Source organism: Pseudorasbora parva, chromosome 19 (assembly GCF_024679245.1).
Source record: "Pseudorasbora parva isolate DD20220531a chromosome 19, ASM2467924v1, whole genome shotgun sequence".
Lineage (NCBI taxonomy): Eukaryota > Metazoa > Chordata > Actinopteri > Cypriniformes > Gobionidae > Pseudorasbora > Pseudorasbora parva.
Window position 1 is genome coordinate 18,823,686 of NC_090190.1, and position 21,572 is coordinate 18,845,257.

General features: G+C 36.6%; 2 protein-coding genes across 3 annotated transcripts in view; one reads left to right on the top strand and one right to left on the bottom strand.

The window, feature by feature from the left end:
- Positions 1–3,915: 3,915 nt before the first annotated feature.
- LOC137047925 (heat shock factor-binding protein 1-like protein 1) lies at positions 3,916–5,865 on the bottom strand. The gene is made up of 4 exons (XM_067425859.1): positions 5,607–5,865; positions 5,415–5,481; positions 4,427–4,517; positions 3,916–4,313 (listed from the first exon to the last, which is right to left on the bottom strand). The coding sequence occupies exons 1-4, from the start codon at positions 5,649–5,651 to the stop codon at positions 4,277–4,279; spliced, it is 240 nt and encodes a 79-aa protein (XP_067281960.1). The 5' UTR covers positions 5,652–5,865; the 3' UTR covers positions 3,916–4,276.
- A 384-nt stretch (positions 5,866–6,249) lies between these two features.
- The window catches only part of LOC137048097 (solute carrier family 66 member 2), a 47,149-nt gene continuing 31,826 nt past the window's right edge, over positions 6,250–21,572 (top strand). The window contains exons 1-3 of one of the 2 annotated variants that reach the window (XM_067426097.1): positions 6,250–6,866; positions 7,650–7,783; positions 11,586–11,636. In XM_067426097.1, coding sequence (XP_067282198.1) covers positions 6,664–6,866; positions 7,650–7,783; positions 11,586–11,636 — 388 coding nt within the window. In that variant the 5' untranslated portion in view covers positions 6,250–6,663. The remainder of the gene's footprint in view (positions 6,867–7,649; positions 7,784–11,585; positions 11,637–21,572) is intronic. The other variant, XM_067426098.1, reaches the window with a different exon arrangement.

A 21,572-nucleotide genomic window follows, 5' to 3' on the forward strand; every position in this document is an offset into this window, starting at 1 on the left:
TCAGAGTCAGACACACATTCTCTCTCAAGACTTTAGCTGTAAACTATTCGCTTAACATCCTACTCAAGGGCTGGAAAGTCACTATCACATCTGCATCCAAAACCAAAATAGATTCACAAGAATGGCAGACGCTGAGCCATAAGCTCTGCTGGTCCCACACAGCCAGACTTTTGGCTACTGGGACAAGGCCTGGTCCATACGGCATCTTATTTTGTTCAGGACCAGCCCACTTAACCATCTGAACGATATATTAAACAGACCAACCACAATTTGCTTCCGTTATATTTAGAGGTGGATAAATCTGAACGAAATCTTGTTTACTTGCCATCAAAGGGATAGTTCATCCAAAAATGATTCTGTCATCTTCATTTATTCACCCTCATGCTATTTCAAAACTAGACTCGTTTTATTCTGTGGAACATAAAATGTCTCATACAATGGAAGTCTATGGTCACTCATACTTGGTTACCAACATTCTTCAAAATATCTTTTTATTTTGCGTTCTACAAAATGTAGTCATCCAGGTTATAAATGACAGATATTTCATTTTTCGGTGACTTATCCTTTTTAAAGTCTGAATTAAAGTAGCCAAATATATTGACAAATTAGCCAATTCAACAATTAATACAGGGAAACAATGTTTACTCTATTGTATGGACAACATCGAACTTGAGTAGTGAAAAACCCCAAACAGAGCATTCTGGGACCCCTCAATCCAGAGACCTCATTTATAAAGATGTGTATATGAATAAAATGATCATAAATGTTTCCTACATATTCTAAATGCTCCCTCTTCATAAGCTGCAGTTCAATGTGTGCATGAAGGCATATTATAATTTGCGCATATTGCGTTGGCTATTAATTTGTACATTTCCAGAAAAGATTATTATTTTAATTATTTTAATCAAATGCTCTTCAGTCCTTTTGAGGCAAGATGAAATCCATGGAATTTAGGATCAAATTCGATTGATGAGAGTTTTATAAATGAGGCCTCAGCACCAACCATGGGAATGGACAGGAGCTATTCAAGCAGTAGCCATGTGATCCAAACATGATGGGAATAAATAAAGCACTAATTCTTCTCACTGAACAAGAGCCCAAAAGGGTCTTCACCATACAAGAAATTTCATGAGAGAGCTAACTCATATACAGTCATGCTTGCTATAAGAGGAATTTATTCAAGTACAGTTCTTCTGCATGAAGACAGAGGCTTCACATAAGAGGTTATGTTGCTTAAGAGTACATGTAAAATCAGGTCATTTCCATTCAAAATCTTAAATAAGAACTAGACAAGTGCAAGGGAGAATGTTTAGTAGAGAATATGACTAACCTTCAGTACAGTAAAAGTGAATCAAGGGTGGTCTGTGCATGACACTATACATTAGTGGATCTCCTTAAAGTCTGCTTGAGATCAAAATCGATTCCCATATTTACCGTTAGCGCAGTAGTCTTGAGATGAACAATTAATCCATGCAAGTTAATCCACAAAAAAAAATGAGTTTGCCTTCGCAATCGTAAGTCGAAATCTGAAAATGTGCTTCCCCTGTGGAATGGCATTCCTTCTCAGATGACGTCAGTTTGATGGCTTGGGCTGGACGTCCTTAACCAAACACCTCCAACAGTCAGTTTGCTGCCAGCTAGAGATGGCGAGGAGGTGCCCTAAAATTAAACCCTGCCTACATATTTGATATAGTATGTCACATTACTGATACTGAACCTGGTGGCAACTTTCTGTTTCACATAGGTTTAGTTTAATCATCATCACCAAATGCCAGTTTGATGCAATTAATGTTTAAAATGAAACAACAAATAATTTTATGAGTAATCAATGTACTTATTGTATCTGTATAGTCAATTATTTGTATCTGTGCCTCCATCTATCCATCAACCTATTTGTTAATTCATCCTTTAATCTATCTATACTACCATTCATCCAATAGCAAGATCAATTCTCTACATCGGCCAGAGTGTCCAATCCTGATCCTGGAGGGATACTTTCAGGTGTTTAGCTCCAACACACTACCAACACACCTGCCTTGAAATTTCTAGTTAACCTAAGGACATTGATAAGGCAGCCTTCAGGAGCAGGATCAAACACCCCTGACCTACTGCGACATACTTATTTTAATATTTCCACAAACCTGAGACTGACAGACACAAGAAGGTGTTTCTCCAGACGGAAACACTATAGCTACAAATGTATGTCCGTAGCATTCGTTGTTTAAACCAATCCTAGCCGATATGTTTATGGTTTTCTGGACAAATTATTATGTTAGTGCGATGTTTTGTTCATCATAGCATTCTTTGAGGTATCTTTGAGGGACACAATGAAAATACCAAGGCACAGGAGTATTCTCAAGATTCAGTTCAATTACTATCTGATAATATTATTGTACCTCCCACAAAAACATATTCGTAAACGAAAACTTTGAATTAGATGCCTTATTTGAGAAAAGAGACCGTTAATGACATGTTAGAAGTGAGTGAAGATTACACTGAAACAGAGAGCTTGAGCAGGTCTATTAACACGCCAAGGAAATGCATCTACCGCGCGCAACCAAGCACGCGTAGTTAAAACACACTGCACACATAAACCTATAAAACTACTTACAGAAGAGTTTGACAGTTTGAGTTTAATAAAGCGACAGGGACTAATTTCTCACCCATTCTGTTGACGCTCCCGGCCGCCTCTGTAACCGATCTCTCACCGATCGACATTCCCTTTCTCCAACGCTGAACGCTCGGTCCAGCCCACGGGCGTACGTCACATTTCTTGCGTAGTGTCCCTTGACAAAAACGGGGACGATGGAAGTGGCGTATCTTTGGTGAATAGCGTCCGCACAAATCTCGCGATATTTCATGCAAGGGGAAAATATTTTATGATTCAAATGCGTGTTGGGGATAAGTTTGTCAATGCATTTTTTTTTTTAGCGGAAAATGCCTCTGTATGTGGCTATTTGCAAACAAGTTTCGGAAGGTTTCATTTATTTATAAGTTCACTGAATAATAATAACAACAAAAAAATTATGACAAACAAATATTAAGTAAAATAAATAGGCTTATTACAATACATCAATTCCACAGTAAAGCAACAACCAAGTCACTGACCACCCACAAAGTTAGCAGTAGTAAATGTGCATACAAAATGTTTTTAAACGATTAATTATAGTGTATATGTCTAGGGGAGGCGGCAGTCACAGGGCCCTTTACCGAGAAGGCATTCTAGTCATGAGAAGGCGATCTAGTCATGAGAAACTGCACAGATACAGTAAATTCCATTTATTATGATGGCTGAAGACCCACATCTGACTCCGATTCCGCAGATTTAATTACCTGATAATTTAATGCTATGGAAAGAGCTGTGAAAAGAGCAACAATGCCTCCACCTACTGACCAAAGTTATAGCCAGGTTTTTTCCCCTTATAGCAAAGAGACAATTCATGTGAAAAACTATAATACTATAGTCCTGGTAAATTGTGAATTATAGTATATAGTTATAATTATATACTTACTACAAAGCTACTTTTAATTAGGCTACCAGCCAATATACGTCCATGTTGCACCATTGTGTGGTGTTGGATTATGGTTAATTTTGAACAAAATCTTTCTGAGTAATATAGACTAAGATAGCTACTACATTAGTGGATGATGCAAAATATAAGAAAAATGAAACTAAAAGTCAACAAGTATTCCCTTAAATTCAATTCTTTGTTGCTAAAATGTTTTTTGCAACTATTTCACATTAAAAAGGGACCAGTATAGTCTTTTTGGCCTAATGTCCCAATGCCTAGTTTTATGAGTTTGTTTTTAAAGATTGCTAACATAGAGAGGCCCTTTATATGAATATATTGTAACATGTTTCCATTTCTGTTTATACTGTATACTGGAAAAGACTTGAAACAAAATCTAAACAAGTTTGTTTATTAGATCCACATCACGTATTTAAACATAGGGAAATAGAAAATAAGGCACATGTGAACAACACTCACAGAAAAAATAGGTACAGTGCTGTCACTGGGGCGGTACCCTAAGATACAAAGTGAAAAGGTACATCTTTGTACCTTACTCACCCCTAAATGGTACATATTAATACCTTAAAAGCTACATATCAGTACTTTAAGAGTGTGAATTAGTATCTTAAAGGTACATGTTAGTACCTTTTCAGTTTTGTACCTTAGGGTACCGCCCCAGTGACAGCACTGTACCTTTTTTTCTGAGAGTGAATGCATGCATAGCTTAATACACAAATGATCTCAAGCTTCTGCATCATCTCTGCTCAGTGCTTTGGCCAGCTTGTTCTCTCTTCAAAGTCACTGTGCAAAAAAACAGAAATATTAAATGATATGATTGTATCATGATTTACTTAAATATCTTTAATTATTGAGCAAACTTTAATTTGGAGATTAAATAAATCCAATGCACTTGCTTTGGTTTGTGATGATGCTCCGTTCCTGCTTGTGTCATGAGATCAGCAACATTCTTCTCCAGGTCATCTATACGGGTTCCCATCTCATCCAGTTCAGGCATTAAGGAAAAACCCTCAGTTCTGTGTGTAGCATATCTAAGCCAAAATCAGTGCTGCTAATAAATGGTGTCACGCAGAATGGTGTGTATAATCAGGGAATCAAAAAAAAATCAGAAGAATGTAAAAATCACTTCCTGTTTTATATGAGAGTCCGAATAAATGTTGCATTCATCATAGAGTATGCTATAAAGATAAATAAAGCTTAATGCATTTATAGAGAATAAACATGATACTCATGATAACATGATTATATATTTTTTTTACTATTATACACATACCGTGTACAAGTTTGGAGTTGCTACTTGGCAATTTTTTTATGATATTGGCTAAATTTAATTTATCAAAAAGGTGTAATACTGTGTGCTTTTTTATTTGAACACATTTTAAAACAATTGATTCCTGGTGGCAAAGTTGAATTTTTAGAAATCATTCTAATATGCTAATTTCTTATGATCAATGTTGAAAATTGTGCTGCTTGATATTTTTGCGAAACCATTGTAATGTGTGTTTTAGGATTCTTTGATGAATAGAAAGTTCACATGAACAAAATTTATTTGAAAAAGGATCCTTTGTAAGATTATAAATGTCTTTACTGTCATTTTTTTCTGTCATTTAACGCATCCTTGATGACTAAAAGTAGCCTATTGATTTATCATAAGTTTTATGGCAAAAGCATGGTATAAGTTCAAATGGTAGACTATATCAAAATACTGCATTAGGCTATTTCTATATCTCTGGCATACTCCAGTGCCCAAAGTCTGTGATATTGTCAGTGTATTGTGTCCAAAACATGATTACCAGGCTACAAATACATTTCATGCTAGCGCTATCAAAAAATCTAATGTAAATTTACGTCTAAGAAAGTGATATTATGCATCTGAAAAGATATTTTTGGAGATGATCTGGTCAGATAAATTCTGAAACCTGTTTTGAAGTGTTTGCATTGTCGTCTCCATCTGTTTGAATAAATGAATTGAACAGATTTGTGAAACTTTAAAACAATACCCCACAAATGCAATTATAAAATTGTCTCGTCTTGCCCATAACTGTCAAATTAAAATGTATTAAAATGAACACTTGCCATTGCAGTTAAATCTTTGGCAGCTTTTGACTCGGATCCTGCCATGAGGTTTGTTGAGTTGGTTATGTTGTGTAGTTGTTTGTTTCAGCTCTAGGCAACGATATCTGGACAGCAGCAGTATGAAAATAATAGGCATATAATCGTATAGATCTTTGATCACATATCCATCAGAATAAAAAGGATTCTATAACTTTTCAACTTTTCGCTCACTGTTTGCATAAACTTCCTCATTCGTCGAGGGCATATTTAACCCTTAGTAGCAGAAATGTTTTGTGTACGTCACAAAACATTTTTAGTCCACTGATGAAAATTATGAACTACACAGTGCTGATAACATTTTATTTTATTTTCATGAAAATACGTAACGTCGATTTGGGCACAACTTAATCGGATTTTGAGGGATTAAACGAGACAAATATTATCATAGCAATAAAGCAGTTTGAAGTCAGGCCATTTCAAGTGTGGTGTGCGTCTAATATGTGATAGTAAATGTATTGCTCACATTTAAATTTGCTTAAAAATACTGGTTCATAATTTGCGTATAATCATTGCAGTTTGTCATGAGCAAGTCAGAAAACTCGACTTGCATTAGGACCGCGCGTGTCATGAATATGTAATGAGCGCATCGTGACGTTGTGCAACACGGAAGTACTGTTATGAGCATTAGCCAGCTGTAGCAGAGTGGATCACAGCGGCACTAAAATGTTTTACAGCACTCTATTTATCTTTGCACAGACCAAACGACGAAAGATACACACCATCTAATATGGACCCACGCTGAGGAACCGTTCTATTGATTTAGCAAGTATTTCTTTCCAGGAAAAGAGGAGCACTTGAATGAATCATATCTAATGAGTCAGTGGATGGTGACTGGGACAATGAAAGTACATTTACTGTCGTTGTTTAGAATATATATCCAGTAATAATCAAGAAATTACATTTTAATATGTGAACAAAATGGAAACATGGTAATGATTTATGTTTCATTAAATTAGTGGGCTAGTAATTGCATTAAGTTGATTTATCTATAAAGGACAGCTAGATTCATCCCTCAAAAATGGATGAAGTGATTATGGATCAGATTATGTATGTTGTTCATCAAGCGGTGTCTTGGATCGCATCTGTTGCCATCATATTTGGTGGAGTTGTGCCATACATCCCTCAGTACAGGGATATCCGCAGGACTCAGAATGCTGAAGGATTCTCCACATATGTTTGCCTGGTGCTGCTGGTAGCCAACATATTAAGAATCCTATTTAGGTGAGTAATGCACAACAGCTAAGTGAGGAAGCAATGTAAATGCATGACACATTATTAATCCACTCATCTGCCATCATTCACTTTAATGCGTATTTATAAAGAGGCATTTATCTGACAATGGTAATGTCATATTGGATAATGTGCTTGCAAAATGTTCCTTTTGTGTGTATGTGTTTGTAAGGCAGTTATTCACATCCATATACATGAACAATGTGTTTAAAGAAGTTTCAGTTGTAAATAACATTTCAAAGCATTTAAATACATTCTTTGACTAATTTTATGACAGTACAACCACATGGAAAGTGTACCAACCTACCCATACTTGAAATTAACAGTTTTACCCATATTTGAGAGCAATCTACAAACCTTTTCACTCTGCCACGAGGATCAGTTGGGGTTGTCTGGATGATGCAATATTATGTTTACTGTTATTACCTTTCATAATAAAAGAGCTATGGTTTTGGTTGTGCCACACTGACATTTGAGATAAGAAAAGAAAATGTAGAATAATGTGCATTATTTAAATGTACTAGAAATTAATTCAAATTATTTTAAAAGGAAATAAAGCACTTGGACACAAAAAATATGCACATCATGTCATTTATAGGATTAAATGCGAAGGATTAAATATTGAGAGGTGCTTATTTTTACTTTTTTCTTATTTTTGCTAATAATAAAACAATTGAGGTATATAAATGAAATATAAAATCTGCCCTAACAAAATCTGTGCAATGGTTTTTATAAATCCTCATCCATTTTTCAGTATCAATTTGTTTTTTCCAGGTTTGGACGTTATTTTGAGAGTCCGCTGCTTTGGCAGAGTATAATCATGATCATCACAATGTTAATCATGCTGAACCTGTGCACCAACGTCCGCATGGTCACTGAACTCAACACCAAACGCCGCTCGTTCACAGGTGGGAATCTTTACGACTCTTTACAGCCTTCGATTGAGTGTGTGTGGAGCTGCAGACCAAAGTTGTTTTCAGCATTATATTGGAGAGAGAGTTTTGTATAACACCTTTTTTATTCCCAGATGAATGAATATTTTTTTTTCTTGGATTATTATTATTATTAATTAATTCAATTCTCTAATTATTGTTTTCCCAGTCTGTTTAGTTGAGTTTGGTACTGGAGTTTATAGGCTATTAATTTAGAATATATGCAGTCACATGGTCAGGGTCTGTTTTTGAACATGTTCCATGAGATTATCATACAAGGAGGGCCTTTGAAGTTGATGAACTTTGACCGACTGGCTGCTTGGTGAACATCAGTCTCAGGTTTAATTATACTTGAATGTTGTTAGAAGATGAATTTGTTCACTGTCAACTCGACATATATGAGCCCAAAAGCTGAACTTTATGTTCAGAATGGAATGCTTATGTACTGTATACTGCATACTAATTTTTAAGAATAATGTGATACAGTATAGTATGCAATGTTTAAAGTGTTTTAAAATGATGGTACAATGCTTCACTGTTGTCACGACGTGACTTCATATATGTTCCATTGAGTGATTCCAGGTATCCATGCATGCAGAAAATGCATTGCTGAAGTAATTTGAGCAGTATGGTAGTATGCTGTACTAAGAGAGAACAAAGCACACAGTTCATAAAGGTACAGGCATATTACGACTTTAGAAACGCTCCTTGGACAAATTAAATAAAGCCTTAAACTAATAGTCTTTTACTCTGTTGTTTTATACAGGACATCCTGTTTAAACAGTTTTTATCATTTGATGTGAAATCGTACTGTTCTCTCTGTCTTTATGGGTTGACTGTTATCTTAACAATGACACCACAGCTAAGAGAGTTAAAAAAACTTGTACTCATGGTTAAAGGGATAGTTAACCCAAATATGAAAATTCTGTCATTATTTTCTCACCCTCGTGTCATTCCAAACGTGCAAGACTTCCGTTCATCTATGAAAAACTAATGAAATCTGAGAGCTTTCTGTCCTTCCATTGACTACCACTTTGATGCTCCAAAAAGTTCATAAAGAGATCATAAAACTAATCCATAAGTGGTTTTTAGTGGTTTGGACCACATTTTCTGAAGAGACTCGGTTGCTTTTTAATATAATGAACAGAATGAATTTATGCTTTTATTCACACATTATAAACATTGATCAGCGAATATGAACAAAAGTTCAACTGAACCTGCTTGACGTGCAAAAACAAACCTCTTGTGGAAGCCTAAAAGCTTCAATTCAATCTGTTCATCATCTAAAGTTATTGTGTCTCTTCAGAAAATTTGGACTAAATCACTTAATTCATATGGATTAGTTTTACGTCTCTTTACAAACTTTTTGAAGCAGCAAAGCGGTAGTTACTAGGGCTGTGCGATATTGAAGAAAAATGTGATATCTTGTTAAATAATGCGATATCCGATAAGCGATACGATATTGCTTTAAGTGTGTAAAGTCTATTTAAATTAGGGCGGCATGATTTGGGGAAAATATGTAATTGCGATTATTATGATAATAGAGCCGCTCTTCGCTAAAACACTGGGCATTTATTTATTTCATTAAAGGTCCCGTTCTTCGCGATTCCATCTTTCAAACTTTAGTCAGTGTGTGATGTTGCTTTTAGAGCATAAATAATGCCTGTAAAATTATAAAGCTCAAAGTTCAATGCCAAGTGAGATATTTTATTTAACAGAAGTTCCCTTTCAAAGCCTACAGTGAACGGCCGCTTTGGACAACAGCAGGAAGTGCAGGGATGTAATGACGTCATTAGAACCATTTGTTGACTAACCCTCCGCCCACAAGAACACGCAAAAAAGGAGGCGTGGTCTTGTTGCTCTCCCACGTGGAGAAGAGCGTGCATTCAGCGCTTGCATCTCCCCGTTATGGTAAGAGGCGGGACCTTTCCGGGCAAAGTGCGCTAAGCTGCTGTCCAATCACAGCACGAGAAGTGCTGGCCTAATCAGAACTTGTTACGTGTTTCTGAAGGAGGGACTTCATAGAACAAGGAAATCATCAGGCTGTTTTTAGGAAAGAGGAAACAGCGCTGTATAGATAAGTAAATTGTGTGTAAAATACTGTTTTTTTTACACACGAAACATGAACTCATTTTATATTGCACACTGTAAACCTAATCAAAGCTTCGAAAACACGCGAAGAACGGGACCTTCGAAGGACGGGACGAAGCCTTTAAGCTTTAATAATCGCACATTACCCAAATCGTGTTTACGGTTCGATTACGATTAATCGTGCAGCCCATAATATTTACGCTTTATTTGTGTTCCGAAGTTGGATGAAAGTCTTGTTTGTTTGGAACGACGTGAGGGTGAATAATTATTGACAGAATTTTAATTTCTAGGTGAACTATCCCTTTAAGTTTCACAGCACTCACACTTGCAAACTCTCCAACTGCTTCTCAACAGATGGAGAATGATCAAAATAACTAGACTAGAGGAATCACATTAAACAACTCCCCTTGTTACATCTCAATCACATTTTAACAACCCCCTTTGGTACATATACAAATTAATGATTGCATATGTAGCTTCAGTAGTTTGACAGATGTCATTTTTCTGGGTAAATTTCACAAAATCTGTCAACAACATACACTATTGGTCACACTACCAGTGTTAATGAAAAAAGAAGTCTCTTATGCTCACCAAGACTGCATTTATTTGATCAAAAATACATTAATATTGTGAAACATTGTTACAATCTAAAAGAACATGTTTCTGTGTTAATATATTGTAAAAATGTAATGTAATGTTTCATGTGATGGCAAAGAGTTTTCAGCAGTCTTCAGAGTCACATGATCCTTTAAAAATCATTCTAAATATGCTGATTAGCAGTTAAAGAAACATTTATTATTGTTATCAATGTTTACCCAATATACAATGTAAGTAGAGAAACTACTATCATAATAATCAGCATATTAGACTGGAGTAACGATGCTGAAATTTTTGTCACAAATAAATACAAAATATATTAAAATAGAAAATGTATGTTTTAAATTGTTATAATATTACAGTTTTTACTGTAGTTTTGATCAAATAAATGTAGTCTTCATGAGCATAAGACTTTTTTTAAAGTCTTTTTTTAATAATTCCAAACCTTATGACCCAAATACACTACCAGTCAATTTCAACCCAAAATCTGATGAAAAGTGACTAAAAATATCTTTTATAAATTATATTTATATAATTATATTATTCTCATTTACTGTAATGTGAAAAATAAATCAATTATTTAAATAACATTTATTTAGTTTATGGATGCACTATATATCGGCCAATATATGTACATTTTTTATGTTATCGGCCTAAGAAAATTTCTGGCCAATATATTTAAGCCAAAAAATAATGGATTATTTCCATCAGCTGAGATACTTCAGATGCGCGGTGTTCTCAGCTTGTGCAGTGCAAATCTGTCATATAGGCTAGATTAAATTATAATGAGAACATTGTAACTGTGTGCGTGGGACATGGCTTTTAATGGTGAGAGGTTATATTATATGCTGGAAAGTAATGCGCAATGCCAAGTATATATAAATATGTTTTAAGTATGTTTGTTTTTCTTAATGGAAAATTTAGTATCTTAACGTTTGATTTTAGGGTGAAAATATGACTTGGACATGATTTCATGAGTTCCATGACTTCAGGGCTCTTTGTGTCTCATAGAAGATGGAGCGATGCAATCTATTTTTTCCCCTGCTCTCCTTGTTCTTATTTTTTGTTTATTTGTCTTATTTGTCTGAAGCAACAGACAGTAAGGACGAAGAAATCAAACTTCCTAAGAGGCTGTTTCTGGGTATGTACTGATGTGTTTCCCCACAAAACAATAGTTTTTATTATATATATAGATTTTTTTTCTCCCATCATCCACCCAACTCATTTCCTCTCAGTATGACCTGGACTGAACCATCTACTCCTCTAATCCTGTCATTAATTCACAGCTCTCTATTAACCTTAATGTTTCACTTGCATGTACCTGAAACAGACATGTGAAGTGAATAACAATGAATTATAAATGCATGTTTAGTAATAAGCAGTTTTGCATGTTTTTTTGTTGTTTTGGATTGAAGTTTGCTTGCAAATAGTCTAGATGATCATGAACTGATTTTTAATTGATATCAGTTTTTGTATGGCTTGCATGAACTATTCAATCAAGAAATAATAAGAATTTAGTTTTATGGCTCATTTATCTGGTTGCTAAATCAGTAATTCGATAATAACTTCTGCTGCATTCTGTACTATTTTTACTGCTGTATTCTACTTGGTGGAATTTCGACTTAACCCTGTAACACTCAGAAGAGTGTCACATGTCTTTGGGTACTGTGCTGTTAATAACTGCAATGTCTCATGACAGTTAACAAACAGGCATGTTTTCACCATGACTCACTAAACCCTTCAGCACCCTTGGTATCTGTTGCTCTACAACACGGACAGCAGGTGGCGTTAGTGGTTTACACCTGAGATCTGGGTTGTACAGTCTTGATTTCAAATCTTTTGCATTAACTCTGACATCTGCTGACTTTCTGCACATATGCGCTTAGATTTTTTTTTCTAAGTACGTCCTCCATTTGAGAATATTTGGTGTTCTCGGGTCTTGGAGAGTATTCAGAAGATTGCAGAAGAGAGAATCTTGTTGTTGCCTGAAGAAGGTGCCAGATGTCAGGTGTTGGAAGCACACGTGCTGAACCAGGGGAGTTATTATTAAAGATTCGCTTGTCTGTAGTTCAGTTCCTGTGCTGGTCAGGCAGATGCTGAAGTTGTCTCCTCTCTCTGAGTCTGAAAATCTGAGAGCTGTCAGACTTGCACTTCTGTCATTTAACATAGAACTTCTATCCTTGAATAGAGTCTGGCCATATCTGTTAGATTTGCAAAACCATTCAAACCATTTTCAAACCATTCAAAGTTTGTAGCCTGAACAATTATGAGACACGTCATGAGGCTACACACTTTTCTTTCAGGCCCCATTTACACTAGTGCATTTTCGTTTTAAAACGTTTAACTTTTGCTATGTTGACACCTGTCGCCATGACTGGTTAAACCCAGCCCGATCTGCCGGCGGTGTGATTTCGCCCTGCAGCTCAGGCTGGAAACCTGTACATTTTTTCTATCCTGCTTCCGTTACAAATTTGCGGGGACCAATCACAAATTGTCTTATCCACCTGGCGCGCTATTGGCCAGTTTAACACGATGACAGATAGCGGCGCAATGGATCGTTGGTCTGATTGGTTCTAGGACTAACCAATAGCGTACAGAGTCATTTGAACTATGCCCGTTGACCATTGGTGCACTGTTAAAAATTACCAGTATATTTTCCAGTAAAATACTGGCAGCAGTGTTGCCAGCCAGTTAATGTAATTTTTACAGTAGCAGTTCTGTAATTTAACGGATTTTAAAGAATTTTAATGTATTCTTTGATTACAGTAAAACTGTGTAAATTAAATTACAGAACCACTACTGTAAAAATTCCAGTAACTGGCTGGCAACCCTGCCAGGATTTTACTGGAAAAATTTACTATTTTTATTATTAGTATTCTTTTTTTCACATACAATGCAATACAATAAAAAATACAACCCAAAAAAAGTAGCGATAACTTTGCACATTTATTAAAAAACATGTTATTTAGAAATAATTTAAATTAAGAATTTAAAAGATTTTAGCATTAGCAAAAACAAAATATGAAAATAAAAGAAAGAATACTTTCTGAATGTACTCTATGGGCCTCATTCATAAAACACGAGCAGAACGAATTTGTGTGTAAATCGTTCGTAGCCGCTCTGACGTAAAATTTTGGATTCACGAAAATATTCGTATTTTCAAAATGTTAGTTGGTTAAGAAATTTACACCTGCTCCCCACCACGAGTATATGGTGCCTAAAACATTTGAACGTTCTGTTCTAATTTAGGCAACCTGATGACATTGCATTTTGATGCACTATGTAGGGCAGGCGTACCATATTAATATTACAGGACTTGATTTACCCCATTTTACGTTGGGTAATAGGCAGCACGCGTCACTGTTCTTTTTTTAGACCAGGCTGTCCAATCACAGTGGAGGAAGGGCGGGACAAAATCTACACCGACCAATCATTCCACTTGTACATGAACCAAACAACAATAATAGAGAAGTTAATACTATTTTTTTTTTCACTGCGTTTCTAAATGAGATACTAGTAAAACATTACTGCCATGGATATTCTGTATCATAGCTACCAAAGTATCTCAGCTGGAAAAAAAACCTTGCAAAGTGCTTTCAAGCGCCACCAGCTGTCCATTTTCAGGAGAGCACCACGTGTTTAGCTGGCTAAAACATGCTTTGGGGGACACACGATAATTTAATATTTATTGCTATTCATATGGCCAATTAGTCTCTTCAACATTTATGCAAAATCCTGGATCCAAAGTTCCAAACCTGAGAAAGAATTCCAGAAGAGTCCACAGCGTTCCTGGTCACATCATTTGCATTTGTAACTCATGGGCGGGGAATATGCAAATTATGAATAAGCACACATCCTTTTTACACATGTTTGGAATTCACTAATATACACACGTTTAACAAACGAATCCGTGGTATACGAAGCGTTTGTGAATCTGCAGCAGAGATTTCGTAAAGGTCCATTTTACGCACAAATTACTTTGGAGAATGTAGCACTTCTAGCTGTTTAATTTTTTGTATTATATTTAATTTAATTATGTTTTGTTAATTATATAGTATTATAGTATTATTCATATTTGGAATCTTTTTTATATATTTTCATTTTAATAATTTGATGTGCTTTTGTCATTTTTCTTTCTAGTTTTTGTTTTTAATATTTTAATTTAATTTTTAATTTCTGAAATAAACTGAATTTTAAAACTTATATTTTAAAATAAAATAAGTTAGTTTTTTATCTAATATTCTATATAAAATAACAATGTTTTAGGGCAATTTACACGACACCGTTTTCAACTAAAAACTGAAAACATTTTATGCGTTTTGGCCGTTCATTTACATGACAACATCGTTTTGGGGGCCTAAAAACACAAACTTTTGAAAAGAGGTTTCTAAGAGCAAGTTTATGAAAATGATACCGTTATCGTCTTTGTGTTAACTACAAAAAATTTAATTTGGGAAAACATGCATGTGTATTACATGGTCAGACTATAAGCACATAGTGTTTCTTTAGTACGTTACGTTGGCAGTAACTTTTTAGCCGTTTTTCGCCAATCCGTGTGAAAGGGCAATCGTTTTGATGACGTTGTCATCTGTAGTATGAGCAGCAAGAGGGCTGATATTCTTTCTTTTTTTTATCTAGCTGTAACTAGCAGTTGATGGAAAAGTAGATTTGTTGCTTTCTCTGTCTTACATGGCTCGCTCTATTGATCATGTTAGCCCAGCGGCCCCTCGCACACCTCATTAGAAGTGTGTTCAGCAGAGAGGCTGAGAGGTGTTTGCTAATTGCTGCTTTGCTCGCAAGCTCATTGATTGAAAGGAACTGAATAATGGAGGTGTGCTCTAATCCATCCAAAGGTCACAGGTCAAGCTGTAATGGGCAGTTTGCTCGTTAAGGGCAGAACAAATAGTGCTCCTGAATGATATCCGAACACTCAATAAGTTCGAGATTTTATGGCAGTGCTGCTCAAACGTTCAGAATGCAATTTATCTCTTTGTATTTATCAACCTGGTGATGTCCGTCATTCAAGCATGAAGCAGGTGGTAGTTGTTCACTGCTGATGGCTTTATTGCCTGTAATTCAGTCCAGGCACTGGCAGAGATTTCTAAATGTATTTCATGTTGGGCAGACTGCTGGGGTCCTTGTGGTTGTGCAGTAATGGACATAAATGGGCGGCACTCCCACACACAGTCTCAGTTCTGCTACATTATCCCTGAAGCCTCGTAATGACCACAACTGCCTCAATTAGCATCCAATCACTAATATCGGAGGATGGGGTGTTTCAAATAAATATGTATCTCTTAAACTGTAGTCTACTCTAAAAGCACTTATAATCTGGTTATGACTATCATGTTGTGCAATTAAGTGGTATATATATATGTATGTATGTATGTATGTATGTATATATATATATATATATGTGTGTGTGTGTGTGTGTGTGTGTGTGTGTGTGTGTGTGTGTGTGTGTGTGTGTGTGTGTGTGTGTGTGTGTGTGTATATATATATGTTTGTGTGTATTTATAGTGAATAACACTGAGTATCTCTTCATCACGGTAGCTGTTAGTGAGTAGGATATATTAGGCAGTAAGTGAACATTTTGTCCTCAAAGTTGATGTGTTAGAAGCAGGAAAAATGGACAAGAGTAAGGATTTGAGTGAGTTTGACAAGGGACAAATTGTGATGCTGAATGATGCAAATTGCTAGATGACTGGGTCAGAGGATCTCCAAAACCAACAAAAATGGTCCAAGGAAGGAACAGTGGTGAATTGGCGACAGGGTCATGGGCGGCCAAGGCTCATTGATGCACGTGGGGAGCGAAGGCTTGCCTGTGTGCTCGAATCAAACAGATGAGCTATACTCTTAGAAGAAAAGGTTCTATCGGCGCTACGTAGTTGGAACCCCTAAAAGGTTCACTGCAGAGGGCGCTTTCTTACATAGTATTTTTGTCTTGTTTCTAGTCCAAACATCTAAAAATTCTTAAAACAAGGAGTATTTACTAGACAAGCAAAAGTAATTGTCTTGTTTTGGGGGAAAAAAACTAAAAAATAGAAAAATGCATTTCTTATCTTAGCAAAAACTCTTAAATTTTTGCTAAGATAAGAAATGCATTTTTCTATTTGATAAGAAATGCATTTTTTTTGCAGTGTTCTATAATCCTTTTTACATGCCAAAAGGGTTGTTTCTTGTCATTATAGAAGCATTTTAGCATAAAAGGTTCTTTGGAGTATACTCAACTATAATTCTTTTAAGGGTTCCAAATACATACCGCCGATAGAACCTTTTCTTCTAAGAGTGTGTACTGTAGCTCAAGTTAATGCTGGTTCTGAAAAGTGTCAGAATATAAAGTGCATCACAGTTTGTTGCATGCGGTGCTGCATAGTAGGAGACCAGTCAGGGTTCCCATGCTGACCCCTGTCCACCGCCGAAAGTGTCACCTGTGGGCATGTGAACAACAGAACTGGACCACAAAGTAATGGAAGAAGGTGGCCTGGTCTGATGAATCATGTATTCTTTTACATCACCTGGATGGCCGGGGCCGGGTGCGGGTGCGTCTTGCCTGGAGGACACATGGCACCAGGATACACTGGGAAGAAGGCAAGCCAACAGAAGTAGTGTGTACACAGTGCAGACCATGTACATCCTTTACTTGGTGGCTGTGCCTTTTTCTGCATGATAATGCACCCTGCCACAAAGCAAAAATGCTTCAGGAATGGTTTGAGGAGCACAAGTTTGAGGTGTTGACTTGGCCTCAATTCCCCACATCGCAATCCGATCGAGCGTCTGTGGGATGTGCTGAACAAACAAGTCCGATATATAATATACAATAAGCATAATAATAGCAACAAAAAGAAAAAAAGTAGAGATAAGGTTAGAAAGCATGACTCTCAAGCTGTCAGAATGCCAGTCTGTCAGTCAAATCTGAAGCAAAATGCAACCCATAGCAACGACGTCTCCGACAGTGTGACGGCAGATAAAAATAAACGGTAATGATTTTCGAGTGATTCATTACAAAAGTACACATAAAATGCATGTTTATTCAGATAAACCCAGAAGCTCAAGCATGCATGCTGGTTCTCGCGCATCACACACATTTAAGCTTTTTCTTTATACTTTATGCTATTTCTTTATACCAATAATGATCAGTTGAAAACATAATCTTGAGGTCGGCTTGGGACAACTCTAATTACATGTATTATCAATGCTGACAAATTACCAAAACGCATCCACAACACAAATCACAAGAAAATCACTGTGTCAAACTACAAACCCCATTGCATCAAGACAAAGTTCCCTGCTTGTTTCCTGTTTTGGCAAGTGAATTCAGTCTGGCATGTAGTAGCCCGATAACATCTTAATCCAGCGTTTGATGGTGACTGCCGTTATTAGCTACAGTCAGTCGACAGTTCTGCAGAATGAGCGGCAGTCCATACAAGAGTTGTGATTGAACAGATTGTGCGGATCTGGATGAAGACCAGCCTTCAGACGCATCCAAAGGCCTTTTTGACAAGTCTTACCAATTCACTTAATGTAATTAGAGAAGAGGACTGACAGATATCTCTTGGCATGTGGGCTGAAGCCGTGCTGAAAGAAGGAATGGACGACTAATAGTGCCACTCTTTTGTGTGTCAATCATTCTAGGCCCCTGGTCTGAATGTCATTTTTTCCCCCTCCATTTATAAATGGACAGAGTGAAAATGCACATAGTATGCCTAGGGAAGGACAGCACAACAAGAACCCTGAGGAAAATGGATGTTTTAGAGGAAAATAGGTTATTTGTTCCATTTGGAAACGTGTGTTTGTGCGTGTGTGTGGGAGAGGGGCTGCTGAAGATGAATAGTCCTGTATCATTCCTGTAAGAGTGACTGGTGTCCTGAATTCCTCTACAATTTACATTACCACTTAAATGTTTGGGGTAGGAAAGATTTTGGTGTCTTATGTTCACTGAAGATGCATTTATAAAAAATAAAAAAAAATGCAGTAAAAATTTGAATATTGTGAAATTACAATTTAAATGGTTTTCTATTGTGATATATTTAATAATGCAATTTTACTCTAGTGATGGCAAGTATTCAATCTTCAGTCACATGATCGTTCAGAAATCATTGTAAAATGATGGTTTGCTGCTCAAGAAACCTTTCTTATATTCTTAATGCTGCTCTGTAATTTTAATAATTTGTTCAGGATTCTTTGATTTAGCCTAAAAACATAAAGTTCTGAAGAATATATTTGAAATAAAATCATTTGTAACTATAGATGTATTTACTATTTGATCAATTTAATGTGTCCCTGCTGAATAAAAGTATTTCTTTCAAATAAAAGTTTGACTTGGAACTTTTGAAAAGGACTGTGGTGTTTGCTGAGGAAAACATCAGTATTGCATATACCTAGAGTTAAGCATTTGAACAACTTTGCATGCACTTCACCTCGTTTGTGCTGGCAAGATGAATAATACATAAAATCATGCGACTTGTTGTGAAGAGTTGGGCTATTACCATGTATTCAATAAACTCAGCAAGAAATCTGTGTATAAACCAAGTTTAATATCCTATACATTTACATTTGAAGATGGGACCTGAGCTATAAACCAGAATATCATAGAGACTTGTAGTTGTGCAACTACAGATAACAGCATACCAACATGCTTGAAACCACTCAGAAAACCTTAGAAACCACATTGCAGCATCTTAACTTAACTATATAGCAATGTCTTAGGAACTATATTGGTGCTTGCTTGTGCGAAATCTCTATTAAAATCTACCTTCAACAGTGGCAGAAATTTCACAGCATAGTTTCAGAATTCTCCTATATGTTTGACGTGTAGTATCTGTGTTTTGCAGTTGTTGTTATGCATGTAGGACTGTGGGTGTGAGCTGAAATAGAGGACAAGCTTGGTGGGGTTGCTGTTTAAAAACCGTGGCAGTCTATTCCCACACAATGCCCCGCTGGCAGATGCGATACGCACATGCACAGCGGGGTAAAGCAGTGGCATAACGCTCAATAGACACGATACAGTGTGGCACGCACAACTGCCGCTTTGATCCGGCCCTCTCCACACGCACTGCCTACAGCGTTAAAGAGCCCTTTACCTGAGCCCTGTCCCTGTGCGCACACACACACACACACACACACACACACACACACACACACACACACACACACACACATACACACACACATACATACAGGTCCTTCTTAAAACATTAGCATATTGTGATAAAGTTCATTATTTTCCATAATGTAATGATAAAAATTTAACTTTCATATATTTTAGATTCATTGCAGACCATCTGAAATAGTTTATATATATATAAAATATGTTTAAAAAAATATATCTTTTATTGTTTTAATACTGATGATTTTGGCATACAGCTCATGAAAACCCAAAATTCCTATCTAAAAAAATTAGCATATCATGAAAAGGTTTCCTTAAACGAGCTATCAAACTAATTATCTGAATCAACTAATTAACTCTAAACACCTGCAAAAGATTCCTGAGGCTTTTAAAAACTCCCAGCCTGGTTCATTACTCAAAACCGCAAACATGGGTAAGACTGCCGACCCGACCCTGTCCAGAAGGCCATCATTGACACCCTCAAGCGAGAGGGTAAGACACAGAAAGAAATTTCTGAACGAATAAGCTGTTCCCAGAGTGCTGTATCAAGGCACCTCAGTGGGAAGTCTGTGGGAAGGGAAAAATTTGTGGCAAAAATACGCTGCACAACGAGAAGAGGTGACCGGACCCTGAGGAAGATTGTGGAGAAGGACCAATTCCAGACCTTGGGGGCCCAGCGGAAGCAGTGGACTGAGTCTGGAGTAGAAACATCCAGAGCTACCGTGCACAGGCGTGTGCAGGAAATGGACTACAGGTCTCGCATTCCCCAGGTCAAGCTCAGTGGTCCAAAGTACTTTTTTCGGATGAAAGCAAATTTTGCATGTCATTCGGAAATCAAGGTGCCAGAGTCTGGAGGAAGACTGGGGAGAAGGAAATGCCAAAATGGCTGAAGTCCAGTGTCAAGTACCCACAGTCAGTGATGGTCTGGGGTGCCATGTCAGCTGCTGGTGTTGGTCCATTGTGTTTTATCAAGGGAAGGGTCAATTCAGCTAGCTATCAGGAGATTTTGGAGCATTTCATGCTTCCATCTGCTGAAAAGCTTTATGGAGATGAAGATTTTGTTTTTCAGCACGACCTGGCACCTGCTCACAGTACCAAAAACACTGGTAAATGGTTTACTGACCATGGTATTACTGTGCTCAATTGGCCTGCCAACTCTCCTGACCTGAACCCCATAGAGAATCTGTGGGATATTGTGAAGAGAAAGTTGAGAGACGCAAGACCCAACACTCTGGATGAGCTTAAGGCCGCTATCGACGCATCCTGGGCCTCCATAACACCTCAGCAGTGCCACAGGCTGATCGCCTCCATGCCACGCCGCATTGAAGCAGTCATTTCTGCAAAAGGATTCCCGACCAAGTATTGAGTGCATATCTGAACATAATTATTTGAAGGTTGACTTTTTTTGTATTAAAAACACTTTTCTTTTATTGGTCAGATGAAATATGCTAATTTTTTGAGAAGGACCTGTACATAGTGGCTCTGTGTGTATGTATGTGTGTGTGATTTTCATTGCATTCAGAGAATTTTGTTTTTACAACTACAACTGGCAATAACACTTATTTTTGTTGTCTTGAGCTGTTACTTTAAAAATACATAATGCAGTTCATACATCCAGTCACTTAAATACACCCTTTTATGGTGAAGAAAAAAACAACAACACAGGAAATGATATCATAGAAAAGAACCTTTTGACTACTTCAAGGTCAGTTAAGTCTCTTAAAATATCAGTTCATTTGACCCCTTTATGACAAGGCCAAATTAAAATGTCATGTGGTTTAACTCCTCAAAAAAATAGTAGTATTGCATGATGATATTTGTAAAAGTAAAAAAAAAGAAAAAGCAATGTCATAAAATGCCATGTGGGTCGATTCTTCAAAAAATATCATGATATTTAAAAAGTAAATGTGATAATTGTAAGGTTTACTGATAGTTCAGGCAAAGTTAGTTCAAGTTATAAAATGTCAT

What these genes read in the sequence shown, in the direction of transcription:
- LOC137047925 (XM_067425859.1), bottom strand. Translation starts at nt 5,651, where the DNA reads ATGGCAGGATCCGAGTCAAAAGCTGCCAAAGATTTAACTGCAATG. An exon ending in CCAAAGATTTAACTGCAATG is followed by an intron (nt 5,482 to 5,606) that starts GCAAGTGTTCAT and finishes TTATTCAAACAG; the next exon opens with ATGGAGACGACAATGCAAAC. An exon ending in GAGCATCATCACAAACCAAA is followed by an intron (nt 4,314 to 4,426) that starts GCAAGTGCATTG and finishes TTTTTTGCACAG; the next exon opens with TGACTTTGAAGAGAGAACAA.